General features: G+C 33.1%; 1 protein-coding gene across 1 annotated transcript in view; it reads left to right on the top strand.

The window, feature by feature from the left end:
* The window catches only part of SLCO4C1 (solute carrier organic anion transporter family, member 4C1), a 38,280-nt gene that overhangs the window by 21,996 nt on the left and 3,641 nt on the right, over positions 1 to 12,643 (top strand). The window contains exons 4-11 of the mRNA XM_012721778.1: positions 820 to 916; positions 2,279 to 2,400; positions 3,521 to 3,639; positions 5,583 to 5,727; positions 6,059 to 6,254; positions 8,658 to 8,811; positions 10,353 to 10,543; positions 11,790 to 11,854. Of these exons, the coding sequence (XP_012577232.1) occupies positions 820 to 916; positions 2,279 to 2,400; positions 3,521 to 3,639; positions 5,583 to 5,727; positions 6,059 to 6,254; positions 8,658 to 8,811; positions 10,353 to 10,543; positions 11,790 to 11,854 (1,089 nt within the window). The remainder of the gene's footprint in view (positions 1 to 819; positions 917 to 2,278; positions 2,401 to 3,520; positions 3,640 to 5,582; positions 5,728 to 6,058; positions 6,255 to 8,657; positions 8,812 to 10,352; positions 10,544 to 11,789; positions 11,855 to 12,643) is intronic.

Genomic DNA, 12,643 nt, shown 5'->3' with positions numbered 1-12,643 from the left:
AATCACACACATGACTGATTTATTGCAGCAAAAAGGTAAAACATAATCAGCAAAGGGAGAAGGTATTTAAGCAAGGGGAAGGGATACAGACAAAACCAAGTACATGCTTCCAGGGGTCCCTTCCCTCTGACTGAACTGGGAGATCGCAATTAATTCCTTCAATAGTGAATTATGACATAATGTGTGAAGTGTTTTCTACCATTTAGTTCATTAGTGATTCATTATCAAAGGATTTATTGGGTATTGAACATAAAGGAACACTCTACCTTACATATACCAAAGTTTTAGGCATTTCGAAGGAATACCGTTCTTCAGTAATACCATATTGTTAGTGCAAGTATTTTAGGTACAACATACCATCCTTATTAGTTAGGGTATGGTGGCATTTCTCCATACAGTTAGGAAGCCAGAAGCCAACTAAGAGCCAACTTTGAAGCGATACTTTCTAAAGATCAGGCCTGTAACATTATCACTTCTCTATGCTTGTGGAATTGTTGAATGATAATTTTTTGGAAGTACAGATACAGAACAAAATTGGGAAGCTTATTTAATTTGGTCCCTTTAATTTTTTAGTCAAGGATATAGTCTTCTTCATTACAGTATCATATATATATTATTCTATTTATTGCAGCTATCAATATTGACTAAGAATTTTTATAAGTATGTATTTTATGCATGACTTTGCAAGTGATGTCAAATGTTATTTTGTAGTTATGTTTAAATTTAATGTAATTCATATTTTGATTTTTCACAGTAAAATATATCTTTATTACTACTAGATTTTCAAAGACCATTCTCAATATCTTTGTTCTTTTTTAGGAATTGGCTATGCTATGTCAATATTAGGTCCTGCTATTGGCTATGTTTTGGGTGGACAGCTGCTAACCATGTACATTGATGTTGGTTTTGGACAAAGGCAAGGAGATAACGATTTTTCTTTTTAAATTTGTTTTAATGTTGTTTAGAAAATAGACAGGATACTTTCCTCATTGTTTCTTCAGTATCTTATGAAGAATTTTTCAGGAGACAAAGTTGAACAGAATTTTTATGTGTTTTGGCTGCTTGGCTTCATAAATTAATGCAATACCATTTCTTAGTATAATGCATTATAATGCATGCATTCATAAATATGGGTGGTTGTCACCCAATGAAATTTTAAAAAATACACACCTAGAACCTTATGCATTCTTCAGACAGAAGAATTTCACTAACTTGTTTATATATTCAGTAGATTTAATTGAAAGTAGATTACCTAAAAGTCTTAAGAGCCTGTGATTGTCAAACTAAGTTTGGTACTAGCTTTGATGATGTTATAGAGGTCACAGTGTTTTGTTTTTAACACCTGTGACAGTGGAGCATAATAAATAGACAATGTTTATTTATCTCAAACTGTGTTCTATATTTTGTGTGTTGCCTTACTTTGCATGCCATCTTATTAAAAGGTAGTTGATAGGTGTAGCTTTTTAAGTGGCCATCTCAGGAATTAAAGCAGATGCTTTTTTACTCAAAAATTTCTCTCTTAACCACTGGGCTTCCATCTCCTTTTCCTGAACAAAGAAAGTTAATGACTTGGTGAGGCCATATTTTGCCTCTGAGAATCATAGCTCTGCAATCCTTTGCATGACCGTGAACAATGAATAAGAAAATCATGGTCATGGGCATGTGATCTTTTTCTTTGAGTTGTTAGTCTGAATTAATCTTTCAGACTATATAGAAAAGTATGCAGAGAAATTCATGAAACAGAGAGCTGGATTTTGAAGGATGACATTTGTTCTAACTTCAGAGAAGAATTTACCTAGTGACTATTTTGGGAACATGAGTTCTCAGGTTGTTGTGTTTTGGGAAGAGTCCTATTATAAGCATATAAGAACTTTTATAGAACACTGTTAATAAATCACTTACAAAGAATCTTGCATTTAAGTGAATGCCCTATCTGAGATTTATGCTGAGATGAATTTAATATAGTAGAAAAGACTTAGTTGTAGTTAAAGAATCTTCAGAAATCATGTATGTGCTTTTAAATACTAAAATACTTTATATTTACTGTTAAATATTTTAAATTTTTATGTAATATTTGCCTTACTGAAATATTTTGTAGCCATTATTCGTAAGCTCTCACTTATGCCTACTCGTATCACAGTGACTTCATTTAAAATTACAGCTATTATAGCAGAATCTCCCTATATAATTACTTGAATTACAAAGTACATCATTACTGTAGTGGAGTTTTAATTAATAAGATAGAGTTGACTTTTACCTCTCATTTTTCTTTTATTAGCATTGATATCACTGAAGATGACCCTCGGTGGCTGGGGGCCTGGTGGATTGGATTTCTTTTGATTTGGCTCTTTGCTTGGTCTTTGATACTGCCATTTTCTTGCTTTCCAAAACATTTACCAGGTAAACACGTTTTCCTTAAAATTAGGGTTTTTCATTTCAACTCTAGGCCAAATGATGCTTTCTATATGATAAATAATACCCTAGAGAATTTGTTTTTGTTTTATGGACTCTCATGTCTGTCAGTGCAAACTTTTGAAGACTGCCCTTTACTTTAGTAAATATTGAATAGCAATCTTAATATTCATGGGTTTGTTTATTTTTAATTAGTCAGTAAAATTGGACATACCTCTTTACTAAGTTTACTTTTTATGTATTGTCTGAAATCCTGCTCTATATACATAAGAGCTATGGTATCTTTTTAATTGTTGGTTTACTTAATCACTAACTTCAATAGCCATTCTTCCTGTAATCATTGATTTTAATCATTTGTTGATGAAAGTGCAAACACTTTGTAAATTGTTACCAAATATGTGAAAATATACCCATTTTTCACTATACTTAAGCACAACATAGTCTAAAAAGAAGGTACTGATAAAAAGAAATGAATATTAATTCTTTTCTGTGAGATTTTGCTTTTATATAGTCATGTCATTCAAAACACACATGTAGAAATTGTTTTTTATTTGGCTGAAGATTGTCTCTGTTGGTATAAGTAACATGAAAAATGATTAACTTTTATAAATAGGCAAAAGCTGGTAGAGTAAAAGAGCAACTCATTGATTTCATTCTGACCTGGGCCATCCAGCTTATGTTCCATATATTGACTTTTGTAAGATTTATTCACAGTGCTATTATTAAAAACCAAAGAGATATTAATAGGTTTAAGAGAATGAAGGGAAAAGTTTCAAACACATATTAAAGAATAAAAAAGCCATTTGGAAGGAAGGGGGAAAAGAGTTATTTTATATGAAGATAATTGATATGTGAATGGAGCAAAATTATTGCATCTTAATTTTTAGACTGGTTGGAATTTTCTTGGCTAGTGGAATTTTCTTGGCTGTTCCTAGAACAGCCAGATCACAGACCTAGTTAGGTGTTTGTGTAGTTTTGTTGACAAAGACTGAAACTGGCTTCTAATATTGCATCTGTATGCTTCTAGTAATTGTGTGCCCAAAAAAAGTTAAGCATTTTTAAAAGCAAAGAATGAAGTGGTAGAGCAAGAGCATTTACTATTTTTTAGGTACGGCAAAAATTCAAGATGGAAAAACTTCCCAGACTCATCAGGTTAAGAATTGTTCCTTAAAACATAAAGATGAGAATTTTGGAAAAAGTTTTAAAGATTTTCCAGCTGCTCTAAAGGTAAAATAACATTATTCAGACATTTTCATACATATCCACACTGCACAGTACATATGAGAAATGTATACATATTACATATATACTTAAACAAGTATATCTTGCATGCATGTATTATTTAATGTTTCCAGTATTTATTAAAAAAAAAAAAGCTCTTTGATTTTAACTGTACTTGAGTAAATGAAAATCTTTACAGAACAGGTGCCTGAAAGACCATCATGATTTATTTTATTGGCCATATCAATATTTAATTATTTCTCATTAACAGAATAGCCTATAGGCTATTAGTCCATGTCACTTCCTCTTGTAATCGACTGACTGATTACAACTCAGTAGTAAATACATATTTGAGAATGCCAAACCAACATTATGAAAGAGGTGGTGGCTTGAGTTTGAGTTTAAAGAAAGTATTATAGTTTATTCTGTTATACTCAACAGAAAGCATTCTATTTGGCATCATGAAATTTTGTATATATGGAAGTTTATACTTTTACTTTTTCAAGATCTTAAAATTACTTTTTATTACTCTTTTTCCTCTTCAAATGACAGCCTTAATATATTTAACTCTTATTCTTCTCATCTTTCACCTCAGCCTCCTCTTCTGCCATCTAGGCACGTTCTTGTGTCTTGTTATGATTGTTCGCAATTTTTATTTCTAACCACTATATTCTTTTCTATCAGTTCTGTTCTATTTTATTTATTTATGTTTATTTTATCTTATGAATCCTAACATCAAGTCGTTAATCTAATCAAAACTCTTTTTTTTTTATTAAACAATTATGGCCTTATGCCTTAGATCTTTTGTTCTGAGTCAGGTCTCTCTGGAGATTGCATTTTTGTCTGGTATTCCTTAGACAGGAAACTGTTAGAAGCATTGTAGATTTCTTCATATATCTTGGATTTCAGAAAACTCACTAGGTGATGTCTAAGTGTGTGTGTGTTTCATTTTACCTTTCTTGAAATTCATTATCGTTTTTCAGTATGAAGACTTAAAATCTTTACTATTATTTATTAATTACTACATATCAGGTCACTTTAACTACTACATATACAGGTCACTTTTCTCCTTTTGTCACTATTCTTGTATTAGATCATCTGACTGACTTAAATATTTTATCTTATCCCTCTGACAACAGTTGGAAGTGTGCTATGTGTTTGGGGGTATATATGGACTTTCCTCAATGTTATGTTTTTTGTCATTTTAGATTCTGTAATTATAATTTGGTTTTCACATTATAATTGAATCTATTGAAATAGTGAAACACTACATGCCTTCTGACAAATTAAGAAGTCTAGCAATATATATACAACTACTCAAAATGGTCTGACTTTTTATGTAAGGTTCTTAACCTACTGAGTCTTTTACCCATAAAACAGTACTATAAGTGTGATTCGTAGAGTCATTCTCTCTGCTTCATTTACTGAACACAAGAATTAAAAAAAAAAAATAAGATTTATTTATTTATTCATACAGAACTGGGGTATAGACCAGAGGCGCAGGGGCAGTGAGAAGATTCACACAGACAGAGTGGGGAACAGAACGGGCAGACTGACCAAGTACACTGCTGAGGGGAGCAACGGCCGGCCGAGTTGGGAGAGGTCTGCCGCACCATGTGGTCACCTCCCGGGCAGGCAGGGATCGAACTCATGCTGAATTGACTTTAGCTTCTTAGTGCAGTGCTTTAACCTGCTGCGCCACCAGGGCTTAAGAATTTAAAACAATAAAAATATAAAATAACGGGTAGATCAACATTTTATATATTCTATATTGTGCATTCATATATTTGTAAAGTTATTATTTATATTTGTGCTTTTCTTCTAAAGGAAATTGTGAAATTTTCCAGATAATTATGTTTATTAAAAAGTTGCCATTTCATCATGCTCCCTTCCCCATTTTGAAGTGTAATCACAATTATACATTTGGTGAACTTTATTTTTTTCTCTAGAGTTTGTTGAGGAACACAGTCTTTATGTGTTTAGTTCTATCTACTTCTTCAGAAGCCTTAGTTACTACTGGATTTGCTACTTTTTTACCCAAATTTATAGAAAATCAGTTTGGATTGTCATCCAGCTTTGCAGCTACCCTTGGAGGTAAAATATTTTCTTCGTTCTCACAATCTAATGCTTTGTTTATTACAATAGTGTGTAATTTTGAATAGTTTCATACTGGTTTTCTGACATTGGACAATCTATCATATGAAAAGAATACATGTATTGTATCAAGAATATATAGTTAAGGAAAATATTCATCTTAATCAAATCAGGAATTGTATTAAAATCTTAATGTTATAATGTCACTTATTCAAGTTTCTAAATCATGTGCACATTTTCATGTTAAAACTATGTCCTTTTTTATGTTTCCACTTTTTGGTATGGATTATTGAGTGCCTTTGTATGTTTTCTCACTTTTTTATCTCACTAGGTGCTGCTTTAATTCCTGGAGCTGCTCTTGGTCAGATTTTAGGTGGTGTCCTTGTTTCAAAATTCAAAATGACCTGCAAAAACACAATGAAATTTGCTTTGCTCACGTCTTTAGTTGCTCTTGTACTGAGTTTTGTTTTCCTTTATGCCCACTGTGAAAATGAGCCATTTGCTGGTGTTTCCGAATCATACAATGGGTAAATATATTTCAATGCCTTTTGCTATTAATGTCAAAGTGATAAAGTGTGTTTATATTTCCAAGTGTATGTTTTCTTAAAAGGTGTGACATTAATACTTTTTTAACTGGTAGGCTTTGTCCAATGTAGGGGTTTTTGTTTATTTGAATACCAAGAGTTAATATCTCTTTAAGAGTTGGGTGTTTATGCAGAGAGCATTTAAGGAAGGGACTAATATATCTAGCATTATGTTTTAATACAACAGAATCTTTTCTGGGGTTAATATCCTAGAAAGATTTTCCTATTTTCTGGTGATATAAATATTTTTAATGGAGATGACGTCTTATGGTGAAATCCTATTTATTAGATGGGTTGGAAATAGGCTAGCCGAGAAATTAGAATGAAGCTAATCTTAGATGACACTCATCCTTGTTGCATGTACCTATGTTTGGTGTGACTATTTTATCATACTTTGTCTAGCTTATTTTGCTTTGAAGTCCTAAGCCTTCAGTAAAGGATTAGGAAGGAGGGCAGTGCACAGTGTATTTTATACCCACATCTGTACTTGGCTTCATTACTCGTGCTTGAGGCTTTTGAGGGAAATGATTTTCTAGGTCACAGACTAAGAATTTTGTAAAAGTCGCATCCAGATAACCTTAAAAAAAAATGTACATTGTTTAAAAAAGTTTGCCAATACCAATTATGATTTGTAGTTCTTATCATTTAATTTGATACTGCACATACTAAAGCAAAGCAGTATTTAATTCAGCTCCATTACATTTATGTAACATTTGTTGTGTCTGCTTCTGCTGGAAGATTTTTATGGCAAATCCTTTTGTTATAGGAGTCTATAGTACAGCAGGCAGCAGGGAGGAAAAGAGTGAAAAATGTATTAGTAACAAGATACACACACACATACACACACACACAAGTATAAGGAATTCAAAAGAAAGACAATCTTTCCATTTCTTTTAATAAGATTTCAGTAAAGGCTGTATGGGAATATAGAGAAATGGCACTAGCTATCTTTTAAGGATAAAATCATTTTAGAGAATTAAAGACCTGGAAAGAGGAAAAGGCAGAGGGATATGTAAGCCAAGACATACATTTTAGAAAATGAAAACTATGTTCAGGGACCATTTTGAAAGAGGTGTAGATTATATATCTAGAAATCAGTAGAAAACTAAACAGTAAATTGAAAGGTAGGTAGAAGTTATACAAACTTGACTTTCAAATCTATAAACTTCGGCCCTCTCTGGTGGTGCAGCGGGTTAAAGCAAAGCACTGAGAATCTAAAGCCGCTTCCACAGGAGTTCAATTCCTGCCTGCCCCGGAGGTGACCACATGGCGTGGCAGACCTCTCCTGACCCGGCAGCTGCTCCCCTCAGCAGTGTACTTCGTAGATCTGCCTGTTCTGTTCTCCACTCTGTCTCTGGTGAAGCCTCTCACCATCCCTGAGCCTCTGGCCTGTACCCCAGTTCTGTATGCACAAATAAATAAATCTTTAAAAAAAAAAATCTATAAACTTCACCCTATCCCTTGAAACCATACAGAAAAGTATGTTCTTACAGAAGACCTGATAGTTAACTCTAGTTTTATTACCTTGACAAGAGAATGATATAAAGGTGAATCTTTTTTGGTATTTTATATCCTCAGTAAGCATCACCAGCAGAGAGATGATCTGTCCTTTTGCTGATCAGATTGGAAGGCAACTGAGATGGTGTCATTGTGAGGTGCAGTTGAGGGTTGGTTATCAACAAATACCTGGGACACAGATAGAGCTTAATGTACATCCATATTAGTAAGGATGGAGAAATAGAAGGTGCACTAGTGTACACATATGTACATTCATGTGTAATGCATATAGATAAAAGTTAAGAGCCTGATGAGCAGGTGTGTTATATTTGACAAAGAAAAGTAGTAATATCCTGGAATCCAGTTTTCCCATTGATAAAATGAGTATGTTGAATACTTGATGTTATTCGTGTACTTCCAGATTTAAAACTTTGCTTGCATCCCAGGAAAATTTGGCAAGATTTGGAGACACTTGATTGTCACATGAAGGGGATGTTTGTGGACTCTATAATTAGTTTGTGGACATTCTAGAGTCCACAAACAGCCCACCTCCTTCTCCTAGAAAGGATTATCTTTTACCAAGTTAGAAACCTCTTTAGTTGCTTACTTCACCACATTTCTTATAACTGGCAGGCATTATATTATGACTATTGTTTCTACAGTCCATCTCTACCACAAAAAGTTAAGTTTTATGTGAAAAGACAACACTTTTGTTTTATTTGTTCAGGGATGAAATCTATGTCGAGGGAGTGAATAAAGGAATGACTAGTAGGTTATAACAGTGCTTCCAAACTGTTCACTATAAGTTACAGCACAGATAATTTATACTTCTTTTATTCTGGATGACAGGACAGGAACACTTGGAAACCTGACTGCTCCTTGTAATGCTGATTGTAACTGCTTGCGATCGTATTATTATCCTATCTGTGGAGAAAATGGAGTGCAGTACTTTTCTCCCTGCTATGCAGGCTGTAAAAATTCTGTTTCCAAAAGACATTCAAAGGTAACTTTGCTGCTTTACTTTTATGAGGCAATGTGTTTGTGTGTTTGTGGATGGCCTTTTGAATCCACAGGTGGAGTAGTAATGACTAGTGTTTCCCTCCTGGCCCACCTCTGCCAGTCCAGTAATGAATAAACTCTAGAGATCTGTTGTACATTTTACTGATAATCAATAATATACTATAACTTAAAATGTAAATACCATCCTGCCCAAGGAAACTAAGACACAGTACACTTGAAATGGTATTAGTTATTTTAAGATGGTTCATTTTAATAATTCATATTCATATTTTTCACCAATTGTTATTGTTGCCATCTTAAATAGCAAATTGTCTTTTAGGGGTTGTTTGGCAGGAGTCATTTAGATTTCTAATTTTTCTATTTGTTATGACTTGTCTTTATGTCTAGCTAATTTTAGCTCTTCCTTTTTTTCTGATGTAGTATTTTAGATAGATAAAATGCATGGATAATAATGTGATAAATGCCTGTACATTTTTGTTCATAGAAATTTTAGGCTTATAATTTACATTAATGATCCAAACTATAAAAACAGATATGGTTAGTAGTGCAGGAAGACACATACTTTTTTAATGTAAGCAAGTTAGAAAGAGTCATCAACATAGAAACTTTCATCTTCCATTTGTTTATTAAAAATTTTAAAGGTTACACCACCTCATTATTGGATGATATCTGAATTTTCTTAAATAAGTTATAGCTATAATTGCTTAATGTTACCCTCCAACACTGTTTATTATTAATTAGTATATATATGCATATAGTTGTATGTATATGTGTATGTGCATATATAAAACATAAAGTCATCAATATATTATGTATATTTAGCCTTCAAGATAATTAGGTAACAACTTCTAATTCTTTATGTCATAAATACATCATCTTAAGGGGATATGGTTTGCTTTGGATATTAAAAATGGTCAGAAAAATATAGTAAAATGGCTGAGTTGAAAGCAGTATTTGTCCCCCAAATCTTGTGGCCCACTACTTGACTTTAGCCTGGAATTTCCTAAAATTATAATGTTCATCCTTTCAGATTTGTGTAGGTAATGAGATAATTGCTATATATATATATTTAATAATGGAAAAGAACCTTAGCATAAAACCATTTAAATACTTACAGTGTAGTGAAAACAGTCTATAGTGTGTGAGATCTGTAAATGTCATATTATTGTCAATTTGTTTTATAAGTCATTAGTCAGCAATAGATTATGAGTTGAAGAATTGGACACAAAAGTCAAATACAGATAATTCTGCTTCATGAATTTGGACTCTTGTTTTCATTTGTTTTATTTTGTAAGGTTTAATTACCTATGTGTCCATCTATTCTCCTGAATCATATACAGTGCTACAACTCAGTGTTACCTCAATAATAAAAGGCGAGTGGGTTAATTACTCTTTCTTAACATTATTTGTTGTGTATGGACTGTGTAAGAGTGTGTACTGCATCTTAGAGATCACATACTTTACAATGATAAAATATTTATTCAAGATAAGCACTTATAGTATCTTTATGTGTAATATTTGTAGGTATATTATAATTGTTCCTGTATTGAAAAGAAAGTAGAAATAACACCTACTGCAACAAGTGAAGGCTTTGAAGCTAAAGCTGGAAAATGTGGAACTCAGTGTCCATTTCTGCCCGTTTTCCTTTCCATTTTCTTTATTATAGTTATTTTTACCTTTATGGCTGGTACTCCTATTACCGTATCCATCCTAAGGTATGTATGATATCGTGAAATTTGCCATCCTCAACACAATATGATGAATGAAAAGAAAATAGACTTGGGTTCATTTGGAGTATTACATAGACCCTTGGTCTAATGCCAATTCAGCCCTTTACAAGGTCATTAGTTGTGTGGCAATAGGCAGGTTAGCTCACTGAACCCTAGATGTCTCAGGTTTAAATGGCATATACTTGATGTTAGTTCTCTGCTTCTTTTAAGAGGCTTCAGTTGTGTTTAAGTTGAGGAAATACAATGCACGCCCAAGTCAGAACCAGAGTGACATGTGTTCTACCTTAGATGATAGGTGTTATGATAGAGAACCTTTCTATAAATGGTACTTATAGGTAACAGGCTGGCTGTTACCTGGTTTTTCACCATGGTTAGTGCTTTCAGTTGTTTCTTCTCCTTTAATCCAACTTTAAAAGTAGGTCTTAGCTGTGCTTCCAAAAGCTTATCTAGTTCTTAATTAATTTGAACTCTGTTCCTTCTTCCTCTTTTGTTCTTTGATTCAATACCTTCCCATTTGATTTTTTTTTTAAATAGATGGGTAGTTTTGGAAATTCTGTATAAATTCTGTTATCCATCACACTGTATGGAAATTGGAACTATTTCAAGAATAGATGAAATGCTCTTTAAATGTTCAAATTTAAGTAGTTATATTTTAACTACATGTTTGCTTTGAAAGACCAGTTTATCCTTTTATTTATTATCTGTTATACTCAAAATCAGGTCTCATTCATTATTAACAGTCACTACTTCAAGAATTGATAAATCAAGTAAGTTTGGATACCTTCAGGCTGGTATGGCCATTGAAAAATGTTGAATTAGATCAAGCTCAGCAACTGTTTTATATGGCCTCAAATCTGTACCTTTTACATAGGTGTGATTTTTGCCTCAAAGTTTGTGCTAGAAAAGGAATTATTTGCTTGCAGCTTTAATTAATAGTGATAGCCTGAATAAAATCTTGCAGAAGAATGTTCCTTTTTCTTTACAGTTTCTAAAAGTCATACATATGTCTGTTGGAATTTACTTGACTCCTTTTTGGTGCTTCCAACATTTTAGTTCATGCAACATATTTCTTCTGTAATCCCAGGAAAGTGAAGTGTATGTAAAATAATTCATTTCATGTGCATAATGTTCACTTTAAAATAGAAATACTAAGCTAGTGTAAAACTGAATTTGATCAAACAGTGTATACATTATAGAACCAATTTTAGCTTCTTATGTTTACTATTTCCAGATGTGTGAATCACAGGCAGCGGTCTCTGGCACTGGGAGTACAGTTTATGTTGCTTCGATTACTAGGTATGACATTTTTCTTTACTACTTTTACTAGTAACTGCAGGTGGTGTCCATTAGTGTTACTATCTCCTTCCTACAGTGCCCTTTGACTTTTTCATGCTGCTGATTATTTAGGCTGGAAATAACGGAAATGTTGTATGGAAGTTATTTGTTGCCTCATGAGCCCAGGTGAGGAGTATATGTGTAAGAGAGAGTAGTATTCCTAGGCATCTCAGTATGAATGTATTTATGTGTACATATGTACACCTGTCTTGCACATACAGATTGATGTTCACATGTATATGTCACAAAAGTTTATTATATATTCCTTGTATACACATAATATATATAATCTGGTTCAACAGACTTATTTTGGTTCTCAAGAATATTATAATATTTTTAAACTATAATATTTAATTTTATTTAATCAATTTATTTTTTGCATGGAAAAACTGGGGTGTAGGCCAGAGGTGTGAGGGGTGAGAGGATTCACCAAAGACAAAGTGGGGAGCAGAACAGGTGGATTTACTGAAATACACTGCTAAGGGGAACAGCGGGAGAGACAGGAGAGGAATGCTGTGCCTTATGTGGATCTGCTAGGGATCGAACTTAGGCCCTAAAGACATGGCAATTAAATTAGAAAAGCAATGGATAAAACTGTTTACTTAGATAAACTTTAACCAATATGTACCAGAGATTTTTTTTATTAAAATGATTTTCATGGCCCTCCCTGGTGGCGCAGCTGGTTAAAGCACTGCACTAAGAAGCTAAAGCCACTTCTGCATGAGTTCGATCCCCGCCTGCCCTGGAGGA

This window comes from Condylura cristata, unplaced genomic scaffold (assembly GCF_000260355.1).
Source record: "Condylura cristata isolate star-nosed mole 26May11 unplaced genomic scaffold, ConCri1.0 scaffold00007, whole genome shotgun sequence".
Taxonomy (NCBI): domain Eukaryota; kingdom Metazoa; phylum Chordata; class Mammalia; order Eulipotyphla; family Talpidae; genus Condylura; species Condylura cristata.
The sequence above is the reverse complement of the archived record's forward strand: the minus strand, read 5'-3'. Positions and strand labels throughout refer to the sequence as shown.